Genomic DNA, 22,298 nt, shown 5'->3' on the forward strand with positions numbered 1-22,298 from the left:
GGAAGTCGTGTCACTGGGCAGCTCGCGGCTGTGCTTCCCTTTGTAGTCTGTAATAGTTTTCAAGCCCTGCCACATCCGACGAGTGTCAGAGCCGGTGTAGTACGATTCAATCTTAGTCCTGTATTGACTCTTTGCCTGTTTGATGGTTCGTCGGAGGGCATAGCGGGATTTCTTATAAGCGTCCGGGCTAGAGTCCCGCTCCTTGAAAGCGGCAGCTCTACCCTTTAGCTCAGTGCGGATGTTGCCTGTAATCCATGGCTTCTGGTTGGGGTATGTACGTACGGTCACTGTGGGGACGACATCATCGATGCACTTATTGATGAAGCCAGTGACTGATGTGGTGTACTCCTCAATGCTATCTGAAGAATCCCGGAACATGTTCCAGTCTGTGCTAGCAAAACAGTCCTGTAGCTTAGCATCTGCGTCATCTGACCACTTTTTTTTATTAACCGAGTCACTGGTGCTTCCTGCTTTAGTTTTTGCTTATAAGCAGGAATCAGGAGGATAGAGTTATGGTCAGATTTGCCAAATGGAGGGCGAGGGAGAGCTTTGTATGCGTCTCTGTGTGTGGAGTAAAGATGGTCTAGAGTTTTTTTTCCTCTGGTTGCACATTTCACATGCTGGTAGAAATTAGGTAGAACTGATTTAAGTTTCCCTGCATTAAAGTCCCCGGCCACTAGCAGCGCTGCCTCTGGATGAGCGTTTTCCTGTTGACTTATGGCCTTATACAGCTCATTCAGTGCAATCTTAATGCCAGCATTGATTTGTGGTGGTATATAGACAGCTATGAAAAATATAGATGAAAACTCTCTTGGTAAATAGTGTGGTCTCAGGCGAGCAAAACCTCGAGACTTCCTTAGTATTTGATTTTGTGCACCAGCTGTTGTTTACAAATATACACAGACCGCCACCCCTTGTCTTACAGTAATCATAATACTTATGCACCCTAATAACGCTCATTCGGATTAGAAATGCAACATGTATTTACGTATTGCTGTCCTCGATAGTTGAGTTGATGATGTAGGACTCTGGTTTGCCCACCAAAGATCTCAATGTCCTTCGTAGAGTTTCTGGTCGTAGTTGGTGGTTAGAATGGATACTTCAGATGTACCAGTGGTTGTCTGAGAGGGATTGTCCTCCATCTCGTGTCTTTAGTGAAAGTTCTCTAGATGACTATACATGCCAGCTGCAGACTGAAATGATAAGGTCTGGTGCATTGTCTTCTTCTTCACCTCGTGTAGAGGTTGAGAGTTTCTCCATTTCAAACGTGTGGACTAACGTCTCACGTTTTCTGATCTTTCTAGTCTAACCATTTTGTAACGTGTAGCTTCAGCTTCACGCTTCTTGGTCTTGTAGAGTGTCAACCATTTTAAGCCGTGGGGCTTACTGGTCTGGTAGAAACTCAACCATTTGCAACGTTTGGCTCACGTTGGTCTAAAGGTTGATTTGTTTTTCAAGGCTTTTTATGCACTTGGGGTAAAAGGGGCATTCCATCATGTTTGTGCTCATCTGGGCGAGGCCACTGACTGAAAACAAATCAATATGGAAATCAATCATCTCATCTAGAATGCTAAAATCACATTATCTTCACAAAAGTATTATATTACTTAATAATTTGTTTTATAAAACAAATAGATGCAAACCTCATAACTGGGAAGTGTACCCCCCCCCCCCCCAGAGTTATGTTGTTACAGTTATGTTGTTCCACCGTCTTTAATGACATCCCAACATAGTAACGAATTGGACATGGTTGTTCTTTAAGTCCCCACCAACCATTTCCCACATACTTTTAAGTAGGAATGTTGTTTCATTATCCACTTTTGGATGTTGGAGTTTTGGTGGGAAGACTTCCTTTGTTAACAAAGGGGTCCTTTCTCCCAATACTTCATGGCAAGGAAGAGAAAGTCTCTGCAAGGAATTTACGACCGGTCATAAAACTGGCCCCCAGGTAAGGGGGTGTTCAAACCTTTGCCTAGCAGGAATATTTGATCCTCAGCCAATGAGGGCAAGTCATGACAGTGGGGACCAACTCCATATTAATGCCCATGATTTTGGAATAAGATGTTCGAGGAGCAGGTGTCCACATACTTTTGGTCATGTAGTGTAGTACAGTAGCATCACAGCCAGTACATGTCAGGCTACCATCTGAACTCGATCCCTATGAGTCTGTCAAAAACCTCACCCCCCACCACCACCTGATCGGACTGCCTGCTCCTTATGGCAACAGGCAAACCCGACATTATGGCAACCACAGACACAGAGAAACACAACACCACTTCAGTTTCTACCACAACAGTCCTTGTTACAACGCTCAGAACACTCTCTCAGAGTTTCCTGTCACAACTGCTTCTAACTGATATCTGTATACCTGGCAGTGGCCAGGGAGGGAAGCCGGCTTTGATTGGATTCAACTTCCACTTACATCAATATAACAGGTCAGGTAGAATATAAATACGCTGCTATGTGCAATGTCCTCTGTGTATAAACAAGTTCTGAGGTGATTGAACAAAGGCATGCCTTCGTAATAAAAAAAGTACGGCTGAGAGCATTGCTCACATATTGTTCAGAACCTGGTGTGACATTCTGTGAATTGGACAGAGGATTTGCAAAAAGACATATCAACCACATATCGTGGAAGGAGTGAATAAATCAAAGCAAAAAGCTCAGTATTGACATATTCAAAGAGGAAGTGAGTAAATCCCCGCCTTTCCATGTGCTTACCCTTAAGCAGTGTTTCTTTGGCTGCACGGGTGTGATTCAATTCCTTGAAAAGACTAAATAAATATATTTAGTGACACCATGGGCTTTGACGCCTTGTCAAGGTTTAGATGTAATGACTCCGAGATGCATGTAATTTAAGCGCTTGTTGTGTACTGTGCGGGGGAAAAACTGATCGCCTACCAGCCAGCAACACTGACAAAATGTTTCGGAGCTGCTTTGCTCTGATTTTGACAGAACCGTGTATTATTTCTGCATTCTGATGCCATTTCGTTTCTACATGAACAACAACTAGTCATTTGGGCTTTCAGAGACAGAATGAAGTGATAAGCTTGTTCTCTTTGGTACCGAGAGAAACGTATTGTCATGTCTACTGTACACAACATATCCTAGAGCAGAGGTTCAAAGGGTCATATCAGAGACCATCAGAAAGTTGGCAAAGAGTGGAAACTATAGGGGGATTTCCAACAGGATCATAAGCCTCAATTTAAACATGGTCAGCAATCAAGTCCCATGTAGCACACTGCAACTAGACTACTAGGTCAAAGACCAAGCAAGCAATGCTAATCAGTTAGTGTACCGTGTCACACCTACATGTCGGTAATGTGAATAACACTGAGAACATTCAACTGATCCATTACACGGACCATGGCACACGAAACACAGATCGGTAGTCAGGAAGAGAGAGATGTTTAGGCCTATTCTGTTGTTTACACTGCTGCGTCCGCAGCACACACACGAAACACACACACACAGCTCCATATCAAAAGGGAGAGAAAGAAATAGCCAGTGAATGTGAGGTTGGTGTTCTCTATTGAAATGACTGAAAGCAGCGTGGTGCTAGTGGAGTCGGCGAGCGGGGAGAGCGACTTGCCGGGGAGAGCTCTTTCATTCATCGCCACTGATGGCCCGCCACTGTGTCCTTACCCCACGATGATAGAATCAATTTACTTGGACCCGCGTCGAGCCATTAAATGCACACGCACAGAATGCAGAGAGAGGAGGTGGAAACAGCATTCAGCAACAAAGATATATAGCCTATTCTATTCACCCCTCTGAAAAAAAGCTGCTCTTCCCTTCCCCATGGGGAAACTGTGGATAGTACTATTTTAATAATTACTCAGCGGTGAGGAGCAACAGTTTGTAAATCTCGCTCCTCCCGTTATCGGCAGACGCAGACGGAGGGTCGCTGGGCCTTTTCCCCGGATCACGCCATTTCGGGGGTTAAGATTACAGCGCTGTGATTACATCTTGACGAGGGGGAGGTAAACACACACAGACTCTTGGGGAGGTAAACACACATTTACTCTTGGGCAGTGTGGGCAGTTCGCCGGTTTAATAAGGACCCGCTGATACAAAGCGGACAGAGAGACTACAAATTGAAAGGCAATGTTCTCGCAGTTGCTTGATATCCTACCTGTGGCAGGGTTGTCTCTGACAGATTTATTACTATTTCCTTCTCCTACCGGAGATATTTTAGGGTCATTTTGCGCTACTGTGTTTTTAAACCTTTTCTATTCAATGCTGTCTGCTATTGATACTAGCCCTGTAATGTAATTCAATAGGGCCATGCTCTCTGGTCTCTCTTCTGGCAACAACTCAGGCCTGCTCTAATGTAGGAGGGGTAGTACTGTATGTGTCCAAGGCCCTGCTTTGAATGGGCTAGACTAAGACCAGACGTCCCTAGTGGATTATTCTTGGGTTCCTGCTATTTGCTTTGACACCATGACAATGAAATGAGGCCAAGAGGCATACATTCATTGGTCTCTCTCAGACTGTTGTTCTTGGCATTGTACTGCCAATAGCAACACTACTGAGGCACTGCTAACTTCAAGAGATGGAGCATACAGTACCTTCCCCTCTTACACAATTTAACTAAACATAGCTCAATCACATTTGGTGTAGCCAGCCACAGATGACAACACAACAATAGAACTTTAGAATACAGTGTCTTCAGAAAGTATTCACACCCCTTGACTTTTTCCACATTTTGTTGTGTTACAAGGTGGGATTAAATTGGATTTGTCATTTTTTTGTCAACGATATTCATAAATTACTCTGTAATGTCACAGTGGATGAAAAATGATACCATTTGTAAAAGATTAATGAAAAATAAAACACTAACATATTGATTACATAAATATTCAACACCCTGAGTCAATCCGTTACACCTTTGGCAGTGATTACAGCTGGGAGTCTTTCTGGTTAAGTCTAAGAGCTACACACATGGATTGTACAATATTTGCACATTCTTTTGAAAATTCTTCAAGCTCTCATGTCGTTTGTTGATCATTGCTAGACAGCCATTTTCAAGTCTTGCCATAGATCTTCAAGCCGATTTCAGTCAAAACTGTAACTAGGCCACTCAGGAACATTGAATGTATTTTGGTAAGCCCCTCCAGTGTATATATTGTCCCGCTGAAAGATGAATTTGTCTCCCAGTGTCTGTTGGAAAGCAGACCAGGTTTTTCTGTAGGATTTTGCCTGTGTTTAGCTCTATTCCACGTATTTTTTTCAGAAAAAACTCCCTAGTCCTTGCAGATGACAAGCATACATAACATGATGCAGCCACCACTATGCTTGAAAATATGAAGAGTGGTACTCAGTGATGTGTTGGATTTGCCCCAAAAATAACACTTTGTATTCAGGACAAAAAGTTTGTTGCTTTGCCACATTTTATTGCAGTTTTACTTTAGTGCATTATTGCAAACATGATGTATGTTTTGGAACATTTTGATTCTGTACAGGCTTCCTTCTTTTCACTCTGTCATTTAGGTTAGTATTGTGGAGTAACTACAATGTTGTTGATCCATCCTCAGTTTTCTCCCATCACAGCCATTAAACTCTGTAACTGTTTTAAAGTCACCATTGGTATCATGGTGAAATCCCTGAGCGGTTTCCTTCCTCTCCGGCTACTGAGTTAGGAAGGACACCTGTATCTATGTAGTGACAGTGTATTGATACACCATCCAAAGTGTAATTAATAACTTCACCATGCTAAAAGGGATATTCAATCTCAGCTTCTTTTTTTTTTTTTACCCATCTGCCAATAGGTGCCCTGCTTAGCGAGGCATTGGAAAACCTCCCTGGTCTTTGCGGTTGAATCTGTGTTTGAAATTCACTGCTCGACTGAGGGACCTTACAGATAATTGTATGTATTGGGTACAGAGATGAGGTAGTCATTCAAAAATCATGTTAAACACTACTATTACACACAGATTGAGTCCATGCAACTTATTATGTGACTTGTTAAGCAAATGTTTACTCCTGAACTTATTTAGGCTTGCCACTACAAATGTGTAAAAAATTCTAAAAACAATTCCACTTTGACATTATGGGGTATTGTTTGTAGGCCAGTGAGACAAAATCTCAATTTCATCCATTTTAAATTCAGGCTGTAACACAACAACAAAAAAGTAAAAGGGTGTGAATACTTTCTGAAGGCCAAGAGTGTGCAAAGCTGTCATCAAGGCAAAGGGTGGCTATTTGAAGAATCTCAAATATAAAATATATTTGATTTGTTTAATACTTTTTTGGTTACTACATGATTCCATATGTGTTATTTCATAGTTTTGATGTCTTCACTATTATTCTACAATGTAGAAAATAGTAAAAATAAAGAAAAACCCTTGAATGACTAGGTGTGTCCAAACTTGACTGGTACTGTATGTATAACTTTATGAGCTGGATTGCCGGTCTTTGCAATTTGTTTATTTTCGTTTGCGCTTGTTAGCATATTTAGCTAGCAGCCTTCATTGAAATTCACTATTACTTGTGCACATTATTAGCATTCTGGACTTTTTAGGGGAGCCTCCTTGTGTACTAAGCCGGTAATACCATAAATCCCGGGATGAGAGGAGGACGGTATGACTATATGAAAATCTGGATACCGCCCAACCCTTCTCTCCAGAGCCAGTGTCTGGCTAACAGTAAATCTAAACAGTGTGGACAGTCAGTTTAATTGATGCCTGGGCAAAGGAGTGAGCAATGCTTTAGCGAGACGTTGGGGTGTACATGAAAGGGTCTGACGGGGCCTCAGAGGACCCTATCTCCCTCATCCCTTCATCCTCCTCGATCGATAACGCTTCTTCCCGGTCATCTTCTCTGCCTTTCAAGAAAAAATAAAACAAGCAAACAGACCAAAGCTACACTAAAGCCGGTACAAGATTTATGTGATAAATATTTCAGATTTCTGTGTGAGAGGCGCTCCATTGGCCTTTATAGTCTGATATGCTGTGCAATTTTTTAACTCCATCAGTCTTTTCATAGCAATGAGCCACTGGCCACAATCAATAATCCTCCTCATGATGGAACCCATTCCTCCCCAATATTTTCACATTTTTCCTTAAAAGTGCTTTTATTGTTGGACCCGCTACCACTACAATAGTTATTCTTGAACAGAGGATATGTGCTGCACTTTGTTCTTTTTTATAACTCTGGAAAGTTGACATGCATGTGTCTGACTAAAACTGCCACTTTTGTTGCTAATAAATCTATGACACACCAACACTATTGAGAAAAACTGCCTAAATAAACTCAAAATGTGATGTCCATCACACACAAAAACATAAAATGCAATGGCGGTTCTTGATAAGGAGTCATACCCATAAACCTATCTGCTTGTGTCCTGATAAATTCAACAATGCAAGGCCTGAGCAGATGTGGTTTGCACCCATCCCCTATCCCAGCAGTGCCTGTTCCACCCGTAACAGCTTCCTATATAACAGGTAATTCCACAGAGATGGTAGAAATAATACCGTCCTCCTCCCCATCCCAGCTGGGCAATTACATGGCCCCTAACACCCGGTCCACTCTGGTGAGGGAAACCCCCGAGTGTGCATTTGGGCTTGGTGGTCCCTTGTGGCCTGTTCCTGGGTTTATGAGCGTCTTGTCTTCCCCTCAGTCCCCAGAGGACACCAGGCACAAAAGCAATCTCAGGTAATTTAAAACCAGATGCCTGCTATCTCTCCACTCTCTCTCCCCGGCTGTGCCACCGATACGAGCTGGAGCCCTGAGAATCCCGCTGTTAAACCCGTTTGGGACTGATGGGCCCATTCCATCCTTATTTTTTTTGCTTTTGTTTATCTGAGGGAGCTAGCCAGGTGTCGAGGACCCATCTTAGCTCTGTCAGAATAGGCTGCCTGAAGAGAATGCCCGTTTAGTTTGGGAGGCCTTTAGAAAGGCTTTTAAAATGCGGTCAATTTCCATGTCATCATCAGTTGGCGAATGCTATTCTCTCGCATTCTCCCAATGTCATCTCTCCTTCTAGAGGAAAACCAATGAGGCAGGGAGATTTCCCTGGTTAATGTCTTCCATTGGGGAGGAGAGATGCTGGTCAGGCTGTGTATTGCTCCAGCTTGCTCCAGATCCAGATAGCAGCCTGGTCTCAGAAATGAAAAAAAGAGTCTAGACACCTGCGGGGGGAATTAGATGTTTCAATCTCTGCATCGATGCGTTTATGACTCCTGAGCAACCGTGATAAACTGTCTCGTGCGTCGCCGCAGCAACTCAGCCTAAACAAAGTTATAACTCTCTGGGAAGACCAGACAAAAACATGACAAGAGCTTTACACCCTGTGCGTCGCACCACACATTTTCCCTTAACACCTTGTAATTATGTGCTCTGGCGTAGAATCAGAGCGTTACAAACGTTATTTGGGCCCCTCGGGCACTAAATAGCACTGAACTGCACTGGGCCCTGCGGAACAGCCAGGCTGTTTGCAGCGGCTCTGTTCAAAGAGAGGAAATCACAGATCAACAACTGAGGCTTTGGGAGGGAGGGGAAGGGGGGCATGTCACATGCTGCAATCTACAGTACCTTCATCAGCAGAGAGAGCTGAAACAGCCAGACCGGTAGGCTCTCACAGTTCGGGCCTCAACTCAAGTAAGACAGACCGCCTCCAGGTCAGGGAGATTAGGATAATCCCAAAATAATTTGGGAGAACAACAAGGGAGCGGGATCCCAGGGGGATAAAGGAATGGCCAGGCTCCGAGTCGACTGCATATTCCACTGGCCATCCAGGGACACATGCCATACAGGACCCGATCCTTTCCTTCTCAGTAGATAAGACTTTCTCTTCATTACAGTTTGAGGGGGAAAGTTTGTCAGTTGCATCACCCACTCTTTAAAATGTGTTTCATTAGAGAACATTGTAATAGTTGTGGATTTATGAAGTTACGGCACTCTTCAGTCACTTTCATTGACATCAACTTACTGGCTATTTTGAAAGGTGTAATTTTAGTGTTAATAATACCATCTGACATGGTTCACATTATGGCTGTTCTAAAGTACTGAGAGCTGACAGTTTTTGAGAGTTTAGTTGCATACGGAATCAGTGTCGCTGGCCTTAACAAATCTGGATTTGTATCAATGTTTTCCTCCAACACCTTTAAGTTTCTACTCTTGAAATTTAGAGACTGGTAACTGCCCATCGCTGTTCCACTACACTGCAGTTGTGGAATTTCAAAATCTATTCTAAAATAAATTCACGCATCATCTGCAAGCCGTTTTCTGTAAACCATGGGAGACTACCACTCAGACCATATAATCGTTGAAACATTGACGGGAGCGTTCGGCTATTCATGACTTCATTATTTCTCTATCAATAAGGGTGAGAATCTAAAATGCATTATGCTGAGAGGTGACCTGCGGTTTAAACGCAGCCCCATTGACCCAAACAGCAGAAGTAATTAATCATATTATGCTCATATCGAGCTTCTCGCAAACTCTGGCAGACCCCAGCCAACCATTCACTTTATGCACCAGGAGGCCACTCACTCGATACTACCCCCCCACCCCCCTTACCTCCCAGCTGGGAGATACACTTGATCAGCCAAGTGGACATCCTACTAATGGAAATGTAGCAGTGGTGTACACGACCCAGCAGAAATGGGAGAGAGTCTGAGGAACAGGGAGAAGAATAATCCCATTTCTCCACAGGTGGATGAGAGACATTGCAAATAGCAGTCTGGTTCTAGCAGCCTCAGCACACTGTCAATGGTTTTACCCTCTTCCAATGCCTTGTTTGGCTATCCCCAGCCACCGTCCATCCATCTACTGGGAGGGGGAAACCAATTTAATCAGGCTCTATCTTACCATTGTTTCAGCAGTCCCCTGTGATTACCTGGGTCCTCTCGGATCAAAGTGGCCATATAATTCATTAGCCGGGTTCAACGGGGCTAAACACAGAAATGTGGGAATCTAGATGGACCATGTACCCCGGGAGGACCAAAACAGTACTGTCAGGCTTTGGCTTAAATACAATGAAGCAATCAACGTAGGACTAGCAATAGAGGAAGCTAAGTGTTTGACATCTTGACTGTACCATTTGCTGCAACACGCGTAGAAGCTGTCATTAAAACAGATTCAAGAGGGGGTGAAACCAGACGTCCCTGTTGTTACAAAGCAACACCAGCAAACTTCCTCTTTGTCTCACTGAAGCTATTAAACAACACAGCGGCCGTGTGATAGCAGAAGGATGAAGGATGACCGGGAGACGCAAATAGCGGAGCGCCAGGTAAGGGGGATGTGAAATCAGATGGAATGGCCTCCTGAGTGGGCCGCTAAGGAGACGTGAGGGATGGCGGGCAGTCTCCCTCCTCTCACCGCCACCAAATGATGACGGATGAGACGTCCGAGCGACGGGGAGATTCGCCGCTACGAGATTCGCCGCTTCCTCGTTCACTGTGTCTTCCAAGCTTTCATAAACTAACTCACTTCCACTCCATAATTATACCACAGTCTCAGTCTAAGGCCACGATGTTGCTTTATTAGGACGAGTCTCGACTAGTAAGCCTCACTGAGACAACGATGATGATTGCAGACAGTGAGATGAGGGAGGTGGTAATTCGAGTATGTACTGTAGCACTGTGACAGAGTAGCTAATTTTGTCACATAACACAACTGTGCACAGCTGGCCAAGCGCACTGACAGTGAGTGATTGAGCTATGCAGTGAAACGTATTCTAAGCATGTTGTAAATTGGGGGAGCGTGGCGCTGAGGTACTGTATACCATGTGACGGCCAACAGCTGTGATCAGGCTTTGCACGGACAAGGTACAATATATCCAAGGTCCCGTTGCACTAAACATTCCTATGACATAAAGTCATTGTGAGACTGATCATTCGTGCATGCTAGCAGACAATGAGTATAATCCTGCTTTTACATGTCGCACTGTGCTGCAAAACTGTGCGTTCAACATCTGTTTTTAGAATCGACCCTACACCTCCTGTCAATAGACGCATTTGACACTGCGACACACCCAGTAACTGATAAGTGATCGGACAAAAATAAGGGATGCCAGTCAGTCAGTCGCCTCCCTTTCCATTGGGGGTAATTAGAGCTTGTGGTTTTACTAGTGTGGTGGTACTACACTGGAGTGGGGAGGGTGGCTACTAGCCTACATTTATAGCCCGGCCTGTGGAACTTCAGAGAGTGAATGAAAACCCTCTGGAGTCTCCGTTTGAGCCGTAAAAGCCATGCCATGAGCCAAATGTGACCTTTTGCACTCCCTGCGCTACGTGTGCAGTATTCCATGTGAGCCCAAGAGAGAGTGAGTGAATAAGCGCAGGAGTGATCGACGTAGATATTTTGACAATGACAGTTTGTCTGTGTAGGTGATAAACAGCTGAAGGCGGTTCAGGGAAGCTATAGCCTCCATCTGTTTGACTGAGTAGGGGAGAAAACGTTCCAGTATGACACAGGACCTCCACCCTCTGTATTTCAGGGTACTAGACAGGGAAGTCCAAGTCGTTATGTTGGAGAGTGAGAATGTTTGGTCTCCGCATAGCAGCTCGTAGGTCAAATGGGGACCACTTGGATGCAGCCCAGTTAGATAGGGCTCACATGCCTTACTTGGTGTGTCTTGCCGAGGCCCTGCGTAGCTCTGCAGATATAAATATTCAACAGGGGCCTGGCTTACACACACAGAGAGGGCAGGCTCCATAGAGCTGTTTTTAATGCTCTGCTACTGGCATAAAATTAGCGTAGGAAACGAGAAAAATATAAATTATATCAAATTCACAGACTTAGTATCTCTTGAATGGGTGGTTCGGTCTGTGATTCACATGGAAAAGGAGACTAATTATCTGATTTTTATTTATTTATGAAAAGAACAATAAATCCTGTTCCTAGCCATGGCTCATTCATCCCAGACTTCATCTGTTATCAGAGCCTGCAGATAAAAAAGACTAAGGGGACTCTCTTTCTCAGCTCCCCCCTCACATTCTGCCAAACCAGCGCACGTGGTGCCAGTTCAACGACCTCTTTAAATGGACAGATTCCTCAGCAGTGTGCTGAACTTGAGTTCTCTACTTGCTGAACCCCTCAGTATTTGTACAGCGACTCGAAGGGGAGAGAAACACAAATCCCACATGGTTCGCTCTACTCGCTGTCACCGAAAGAAGAGGAATGCCCAGCAAACAAAATGTCCACATTCCTGACAGATGCAGTTTACAGAGGAATCATAAAAAAACTCTCAGATGCATATTCGCAAGATGACAAGGGGATTTAATCATTCTGTGTAAATGAACGCCAAAAGTGGAAATGAGATAAACGCATGAAAGCTACTTCGTCTCCATTTGGGCCGAACATGTTTTCTAATTATGCACAGATCTACTGTCCGGCGGCAGGTAGCCTAGCGGTTAAGAGTGTTGGGCCAGTAACCGAAAGGTTGCTGATTCGAATACCCAAGCCGGCAATGTGGAAAAATCTGCCGTTTTATTCTCTTTAAAAAAGCATACCAAAAAAAATAACATTGATTTCAAAGTTTAACAAAACCATAAAACTATGCACAAAGATTTTTACAATTTCCACCAAACATTTTACAAAAAAACGTTTACAGGAAGAACTGTGCTGAGGGATATTTTATAGTAAATCTTTTTACCAAACATCACATCTGCACAGTTCTTCCAGTAAATGTAATTTTTGATCTTCTGTGTAAATTGTTCAAAGTAGTCATTGAGCATAGAGTTGTATGGTTTGTTGAATTTTGAAATCAATGTTTTTTTGTTTGGCATACATTTTAAAGTGAAAAATCTGAGTCTCAGCGTAATTCTATTACCGTGGAATTGCACTTCAACAAACCGTGGGTGTCAAAATGAAAGCAATTGGATTACTGTAGCCATGTAGCTATTTAGCAACTCCATTCACTTGGAGCATTACAGTTATTTTTCTATTAAAGAACATTTCTTAAGATACGGTTTCATTCTGACCTTTCCTTAACACACAGCCTTCAAATAAAAAAAATGGCTTTTTCAAAGAAATACCTATAATTTACATTCTAAGGGTAGATTCAACAGGTTCTATATTCAAAAGGGACATATGTAGGCTACAAAACATGTATTCAAAATAAACCCACTTTTATGTCAAACCCACACCGTAGAGTTTTGAATTGGATACATATTGGCACAATACAGGTCTCATTATTGATTGGATTCAGCTGCTACAAAGCAAAATATATTTCCACGAATGAATCATTCTAGTGGAGTGCACAGAAAAGGTGGGCTGAGTCAACTCGCCTTTTGTCCATGATTTTACTAAAGGTTCTGTAGGCTGTGTTTATAGACCCAGCCGAGGCCTCTAATAAAAACCCAACAACAAAATGGGGAAAACAGTGAATCAGCAGCAGATCCACGACTACAAACCGCAGGCTGAACAAGAGCTTGGCAGACACATCCACTGCACAGTTGTGTTCCAGATGCTTTGTCTGTTGCACTTAGAGGTCCAGGGGCCCTTTCCTCACTCCCGCTCGTTGTTTCTCTGCTACAAACGGGGCACAAACAAATCAACACGTACCACCAACGCCGCCCTGCTTCCCCTGCCGCCCCATAGCTCTGACAGCGAGAGACATGATGGATGTATATTTTTGTCTCAACTGATTCACTATGCCGCCACGGCTCAATATCGCAGAGGCTTGAAAGATGATTTATTCCTGGACCAGTTACCATTCGATTAGCCTGCGGGCGAACAAGGTGCGCCAGGGTGGGGGCCAGCCAGGGGCCTCTCCGTGTGATGTAGATGGAGGGGTGGGGTGGTTGGGACAGCACCTCACTGACCCCTCTCTTCAGCTTTCTGTTTTACAGAAAACTCAGCAGCAGGCCCTCGCCAGCTCCGGCAGGCCAAACAAGCCTTTTTTTAGTCAACAACCTAGGATCAAGCAAACCAGAGAGAGAGCGAGGGCCTCTCACTGAAGCCGCATTAAGACATCTCTCCATCTGCCTCGCCGCAGGTTCCGGAGGCCTAATTTGTCCAAACCTGGGAGGTTATCGTGCCAACATTTACTCCCAGGAATATGCCTCTCCAGAAGGGAAGAATATTGTGTTTGATCTCCCATCAGGGACGTAAACAACATTAAAAGGGCTTTGTTGTTGGGTTTGGAGAGAAAAAAATACAGAGCACACTTATGTAAGAGACTGAGAATACTTCAAGGTTGAGTACGTATGGAGGCCTGCTTTTAAGCCAGATAGTAAAAAGTAGGTACTATCATAGTAGTAAAATTGGCCCAAAGTACTTCCTGCAAATGGCAAAAACCTGGGTTCAGTTTGACACAGCACATTTTTGCATTGAACACTGAAAAAAGTCCAACAACAGGAATGTACCCCGAATTTTCTTAGAAGGAGCCCTCTGCAAGACCACTTCAGTGAAATCTCCCACAGTCAAATTTAGAAGGTGAAAAAAAAACTGTATGGATTGGCCAGAGATTCAGTCAATACTAAAACAAACACTGGAATCACAACATGTAGTGAGACCAATAGTACGGAGAGGCCGGATGTGAATGGCTTGAGGCATTTTGGCCATACCACACACACACACTAATCAATCAGGCCCAGTTATTCTGAATAAACAGGGACTTAACCTGACCCGACCTTCCAGTCATTCACTGGTGCCTCCATCTTCTACCAATGTTTTCACAAGGCATACCTTCAAAGGCCTCGTTCATATTCACAAAGTCAAAAATAGAGAAGAGAGAGGAAAGTAGAGCAAGATGAAGAGATACTTTTACATTTCTTTTTTCCAGTTGGATGCACGGACAGCTGTGGTCAGAGTGTCGGAGGTGAAATATTTCTGGGGTTCTAGTCAAATCTGTAGATCTGAGCGCTGCGGCCAAAACAGCTCCTCTTGGTCAGGGTCCATGCGGCTTGGCTGGGCCTGGACCTATCCTCTGTGTGTGGAGATCTGCACACAGTCCTGACCCTGTAGCTGCCTTCCAAATATGGACTCCATTAAAGCACTGGCAGATCGCCTGGGTATGGTCAGGCTTCTCCTCTCCCTCCCTTCCTCTATCCCTCTCCATTCACATGAATGAACAGGAATGCAATGCACACAAAAAGGAAAAAGCCCCCCATACAGTACATAAACAGTTTCTGGGGTTCAGCCACATCAGCTGTAGCAGTAAATAGTGTAAATCCCTAATATCCGGCATAATCCTAGCTGTGTGTTGAATTGGCAATAACTGTGACCTAGGCAGCCCGCTCTGCAGCTTGAGGAATCTGTCAAACCTGAGCTCGAGTCGTCAATGGCATTCATTAATTGCCACGTAGGAAGTTTGGAAGAAAAGCAGTAGGGGGGGAATTCATACGCTACACATCCACATAGCACGGATGAGGGTGAAAAAAAGGACATATTGCAAACAGAACAGCGCATCTGCTCGCCAATTTACACCTCAAGACTCATTTAGCTTGTAAAGCTGTTGCTAGGAGTGCTGTGTTCTGCTCTTAAGCCAATTTAAAATGGGAATTGCTTGATATCTGAGAGATGGCTAACTCTTTCAGAGTCGACCCATTTTCCTCTGATGAGCCTGAGTGATGTGCTAACAAACCGTTCTTTATTCTTAATAGACAACGGTGAGTAGCAGTCTAGTTTTACCCACTTCTGCATGTTAATAGATTCTCCCTGCGCTCAATCAGAGAGCTAAAGCTCAGGGCAACATTTTGCCTATCTAGGGGGGATTATATAGACGGATTTATGAAGGGAAAAGCAGCTTTCGGTAGAAATATCATTATGGCTTCGAGAGCTGTCTTGTAAATTGATAGATTGGTGAAGTTCAATGTCAGTCAGGCAGAGACAGTCATAGCGTTTTTTACCCTGACGGAAAATAACACCACAACTCATTCTAGTGAGAAATCCTTTTTAGGAGAGTCATGTTGGTCTTATATATTGTATACAGATTGGTTTAATGTACACAGCATAGTTTTCATACTGGTCTAATACACAGATTCAAGTAGGGTTGCACAGCGGGGTGGAGGTCACACACAGTTTATGTCTGTTATCCGAGCCATGATGGAAGGATGCTGGAACATTCCGGAGTCATTCTACAAGGCATTTACACAAAACTTAACATGGGCTAATGTTGCATTGTGACCATGTATTTGGGATACAGCTGTAAGGACAGTTGGTTGAGTAACTTGAAGAACGATCACAGTCTTGACTCTGCTGTGCTGTTAAAGAGTAGGCCTGTTTCCTACATCAAGACAGGCATTAACATAACATTATTCTCTTTGTTCATAACCAGAGACTGTGCATAACCATCTTAATACCCATCAAGTAATCTAACATTAGCATAAACTATGCAATCATTTATATGTGCAGAGGGCCAGAGGCCCATTAAAACAGTCTCCCACTGTCTCAGAGCAGTCTCTTTAATCAGTCTTTCTTTGTTCTTCCAATCTCTCTGATGTCACTACTCACTCCAGCTGATACACTCCCCCCCCCCACGTGCCCTAACCCCCTAGGGGTCACCAGGCAAGGGTCCTAAAGTCAGTCCACAGTTGGTCTGAGGTACACTGTCCAACCCCAACAGACACACCAGTCCCCCTTAACCAAAAGACTATCCCAAAATCTCTCCCCGCCCCTTCACGAATGTCCCGGCTCCACTCGTAGCCCACCTCCCAGTGACGGCCTGGGGATTCCTGAGGGTTATCCAGCCCTGTGGGAGTTTGGCCCCTACAAATGCTGGCCCCATAAATCGTGCCGCGGTGGGGGCCCCTGGTGGGAGGCTGCCTTTGGGCTTTTGGGAATGGCATGCCTGGGTGATTACTGGAAGGGCTGGGGGGAGACGCTGCACGGCAGGCTGTCTGTCTGGGTAGGAAGCATCACTTTCCCTCCATTTCTCCAGTCCCCTGGCCAAACTAATGACAGCTTCTGCCATACTGTCTCTTAACACTCATCAATTAACAGCTAGCTAGTCTCCCGAGTGGCGCAGTGGTCTAAGGCACTGCATCGCAGTGCTAGCTGTGCCACTAGAGATCCTGGTTCGAATCCAGGCTCTGTCGTAGCCGGCCGCGACCGGGAGACACATGGGGCAGCGCACAATTGGCCCAGCGTCGTCCAAGGTAGGGGAGGGAATGGCCGGCAGGGATGTAGCTCAGTTGGTAGAGCATGGCGTTTGCAACGCCAGGGTTGTGGGTTCGATTCCCATGGGGGGCCAGTATGATTTTTTTTTTTATAATACATTTTTTAATAATGTATGCACTAACTGTAAGTCGCTCTGGATAAGAGCGTCTGCTAAATGACTAAAATCTAAACCAAATTCACCATTCAGACCTGGGTGTTAAATGGGATTCTACGGTTGTGATGGCATTTAGTTTAGATTTCTGTCTGTTCCTAAGGAAATTCCTCCCTCAGCGATCAGAATAACTTGGATTTAGTATGCGAGTGGGAAAGCTAATAAACCAAGCTCTTTGCAATGTAACTAATTCAATCAGGTTGATGAATACAAAACCCTATAGATACCAGAACAGACTAGCTAAAACCTTGTGTGATGAAATTGCTAAATCAAATGATAAAGCAGTCTTCGTGTCACGATAGACTTGCTGCTTAACCAGTGAAAGAAAAACAGCAGTTACCAGATCTACAAGGATTCAAGCCCTGCACATTCAAGTGTGTCAATAACAGGAGAAAGCAGAAATTCAAAATAGAGAGTATTTTTTTTGTCTCGTAAAGAAGCTAACCAGTCAGACTCTTTTTTAAATGTCAACGGACAAAAGGTTATTTTGTTGCATTACCATGCACTTTATTCTCCTCTTGTTCCCTTGGATGCACTGAGGATGCTGCATTATTTTCATTAAAGGCAATCTAGAGGTAGGATCTGGAAAGATGCTTAGCAATAAATAAATACAAGTGTTGGGGCCACACAAAGGAGCCATTGTTCCATTGAGTCATCCCAGCGTACATCACCATGGCTTTCTGAGATAAAAGGAGACACACACAAAGAGAGAGAACATCTCTGTGTAGATTTCTATAAAGATCTTCAAATAGTCTGTCTGGAAGAGAAAACATGGTCTCATCATAAGCATGGTGCATCAAAGCCATCCAATTCAGTTGTTTCCTCTGGTTTCCGTGGTTTCAGATTGATGAAGTGTGTACACACCCATTGGACCAGGGGAGGGATAGGAGGTGTGTTTCTGTTTTGTGTCTCCCACAGCTGGTTAAGCGCTGATAGACTGGGGCTCTGCAGCTAGAGGAACATCCAGATCTCTACCCACACTCCCACAAATGTCTAAACCCAACCACACCCTCCTTCCTACTCTGGTTCTGGGCCGGCTGCTACAAGTGTCAGGACGCACAGATTTGTCCCTTGGATTTCACACACTCTGACACATACACTTACTGATAACTATTACACAACTAGGGTTGCAAAATGCCAGAAATTCCCAAAATTAGATTTTTTTTCATAAATCCCGTTTGGATGATTGGTGGATTCACTCCCCTTGGTGTATTTCCTCCCCCTGAAAAACCTGGGAACTTTTTTAAAGTTTCTGGAATTTTAAACCCTTAAGAAAACTCTTCACACACTAGTATACACATGCTATTGTGTTCCAGAGTCTCCCTATTCACACAGACATCATTAAGGCATCCCAGAGTCAACTCAACACCGCAGGGGCCTCTCACTGTGCAGATAGCCAGATGGTGCCCTGCTCCAGCGTAACGCTAGTTTCCTTGAACCGCTTTCCTCAGATCACCTCCCCAAACATGCATGCTAGTCATTTGGTCATTTCTGGTCTTTATTCCTGATGTTCCCTTAGGGACTGAAACCTCCCCTCCTTCTGCATCCCTCCTTCCTGTTTCCTGGTGATACTGGGCTGGGGGAGAGCGGGAATGAAGGGAGAGAGGAAAGGGGAAGCGCCAGGTGCAACGGAGCGGAAATCAGGGGCCACGTCTGGAGAGTTTATCCACCAAACCAGACAGGGAGGGAGCCACCAACCGTCCAACACTTAAACACAAAATAAAAAACAGTTTCATAATAAAATACTGATGAGTCAAGCTGGGTTGGGACTAAGGGTTTGTACAATGTCGGTCTATAATTGATGATGCATTAACATCCCCAATAAAAACTATTGAATTACAAAACAATAAAAACACTGATGTCACTAAATCATACGCTACTGCTGGAAAGCAAGTAAACATAAGGTCAATAAAACCTACAGACAAATTATGAAGACGTGATATCAACTGTAAATCATTGTAAACAGGACAAAGAGCAAATGCTATTACTTGAGGAATCCAGAAGTGCATTCCAAGACAGCAGGCCTGGGTAGCCTATGAAGTGGAGATAATAAAATTGAAGATATTCACAGCGGGGAGCGCGGGGGACACTTAAGAACATCCGACAAGGAAGCGAGCCAGGAGATGAATATGTACGAGGCATGTTTTCTGATTAAACGAGGCTCCGGCAGGAGTCATCGAGTCAGGATTAAATGTATCCTAATCCCGATGATCTTTAAGGAAAAGCATCAATTTGAATTTAAGATTTGTGTTTTCATTTGTGGGTCCATCTGTGGCGCCAGCCTGTTCAGAGGCACGGGAGGTCGCTCTGTAAAAAAGCTATTTATTTGCAAACCATGAACCTTAAATCCGGGTATTTACGTCAATCTTCATTATTACGATATTCCCTTTACAAGACAATCTCCTCATCGCAGGTCGTCTAGACTCTGGAGGCACAACAAGCAACGGTAGGAAAACAGTGTTTCCTGAAGCAAACCAAAACGGGCATACACAGACACACGATGACCCAGACTCACTCCACAACAGGGTCATTACCTGCTAGCTCAACCTCGATATCTTCTCTCTTGCCTATTTATTCCCTCCCTTGATTTGTTGACACTCCAAGTGTATTGCAACACAGTGACCAATTACAGTGCACCGCTCCAATCACCATTTGCTGATTTCTACGCCATGAGATCACCAGCCTCATGTCGGATAGCATTCTTTCCAGCGGGGGAGCGGCTCATGAGCCCAAGAGGGTGCTTGCGACTCATCTCCATAAGCATGGCACCAGTGAGACATAATTGCATTATTTCTGGAGGAGCGGGCATCAATAACAAGGGGCCCTTTTTCTAATTAGCAGAGGTCACGTAGGCGCGGCGCTAGCCGAGTGTCGACCGGTGCAGACAGATGATTGACTTTGACACAGCGATGGCCCCGTGACACGCGTCCCCACCGGCAGTGAGCGGGTCCTGGGGGAGATGGCTGCGAGACAGAGAGAGCAGCAGAGAGAGAGAGAGAGAGAGAGAGAGAGAGAGAGAGAGAGAGAGAGAGAGAGAGAGAGAGAGAGAGAGAGAGAGAGAGAGAGAGAGAGAGAGAGAGAGAGAGAGAGAGAGAGAGAGAGAGAGAGAGAGAGAGACAGAGAGAGACAGAGAGAGACAGAGAGAGACAGAGAGAGACAGAGAGAGACAGAGAGAGACAGAGAGAGACAGAGAGAGACAGAGAGAGAGACAGAGAGAGAGAGAGAGAGAGAGAGAGAGAGAGAGAGAGAGAGAGAGAGAGAGAGAGACAGAGACAGAGAGAGACAGACAGAGAGAGAGAGAGAGACAGACAGAGAGACAGACAGAGAGACAGAGAGAGAGACAGAGAGAGAGAGAGAGCTACAGGAAGCGGAGAGTGGATTGGAAGTGACAGCGAATGAGGGGGCAGAAGTGACGGACCGCCACATGCTCTTACAGTCACTTCTAGAAGGAGATGGACGGATGGACAGACTGTCAGACGTTTGCCAAGCCTTCAGACTTTTCCCTGGCATTTAGCTGGTATCCGTCAGAAAGACTCACTGACAATGAGTGGAGGTAAGAGAGAGGAGGGAAGACAGAAAAGTCAAATTCACTTAAAGTGGAAATGCCTCAGTCCCTGACAACACTGACCTACAGCCCCTTGCTATGAGAAAGAAGAAGGCTCTGCATTGAAAGCAGCAGAGACACATCAGTATTGACTGACAGGGCCAGTCTCAAGAGCCATAGTATGCCTCAGCCCTGCGTCTCAGCCCTCCTCTCTTCCCCCAACGTGACAGTCCGTCAGCTGGTCACTCTCTCCCACTCTCCCTCCTGTCCCCCCACACGCTTTCTCTCCCTCTTCCCCTTCTGCCCCCCCCCCCCTCTCTCTCTTTCACGCTGATGTCCTCTCGCTCTCTCTCGCTCCCCTGCACAAAGCCACACTCTGTACCCCAGTCACACAATCAGTCAGGAAGTCAAGACGAGACTTGGCTGCCACTCTGTCTCTCTTTTGGCCAGTGGATGCATTTGCTATATTTCAGCACAAAAAAGGTGTTATCAGTAGGGAGTGAAACGGTAGTAGGCGAGGGTGAGTTATTCAAACCATTTCATGCAGCGCTTTTTATAGTCCTGTCTATGTATTGTGACACACATAGGAAGATTGCCCACATATCCAACTCTTCTCCCTTTCATTTTGTTCTCCACAGCTTTCACCAGACTCATTTCCCTCCCTGCCAGCCGACACAGCTGAGAGGTACAGTATGCAGGCAGGGGGTTCATGTTTCACTGTGTAATGAATGTGGAATGAACACTAGTCTGATCCACTCCCACTACTGGAAGTTGGAACAGCCCTCCCCCCACCCACTCCTCTCTCCTAGCCCACGGCCCAGCCACCCTCCACATTGATTTCTATAAATGGAACATTGATTGTGGACAAGGTTCAGGAAATAGGGCCAGAACTCCACCCAGCCCAACTCACAAACTCACTCAAACACACACAGGAATAGATACTCTCTCCCCCCGATCCGAGTCTCAACACAGCTTGCAGGGTGTGTGTGTCACGATCTTTCCACAACACTACCTGTAGTCTGACCTCTCAAAATGAGCCACTTCAACAGCGGTCCACAGTCTGTGCACTACAGTATAAGTGAGGGGGTGGGGGTTGCATCTGTGTGTATGTGTGTTAGCTACTGGTGACCCCCAGATTGCCAGGCCTCTGCCCCTGGGACAGCCCATCCAGGTCCACTAAACCTGGGCACAGGTCAGCTGAGAGGGTGCGGCTTCCTGGAGGCATATGAGTCCTCAACTCCCACTCAATTCAATTCAATTCAATTCAATTTAAGGGCTTTATTGGCATGGGAAACATATGTTAACATTGCCAAAGCAAGTGAAGTAGATAGTAAACAAAAGTGAAAAAAACAAATATTAACAGTAAACATTACACTCAGAAGTTCCAAAAGAATAAAAGACATTTCAAATGTCATTTTGTACACTGCTCAAAAAAATAAAGGGAACACTTAAATAACACATCCTAGATCTGAATGAATGAAATAATCTTATTAAATACGTTTTTCTTTACATAGTTGAATGTGCTGACAACAA

The 22,298-nt window shown here is 44.7% G+C and overlaps 1 protein-coding gene across 1 annotated transcript in view; it reads right to left on the reverse strand.

The window, feature by feature from the left end:
- LOC311099966 (receptor-type tyrosine-protein phosphatase mu-like) overlaps positions 1 to 21,990 on the reverse strand; it is a gene marked incomplete at its 5' end in the record, with an annotated part of 135,228 nt that extends 113,238 nt beyond the window's left edge. Inside the window, one exon of the mRNA XM_084140689.1 lies at positions 21,888 to 21,990. Coding sequence (XP_083996815.1) covers positions 21,888 to 21,990 — 103 coding nt within the window. The remainder of the gene's footprint in view (positions 1 to 21,887) is intronic.
- Between the last annotated feature and the right edge of the window lie 308 nt (positions 21,991 to 22,298).

The sequence above is a fragment of the Coregonus lavaretus genome, assembly GCF_964263955.1.
Source record: "Coregonus lavaretus genome assembly, chromosome: 2".
Classification (NCBI taxonomy): Eukaryota; Metazoa; Chordata; class Actinopteri; order Salmoniformes; family Salmonidae; genus Coregonus; species Coregonus lavaretus.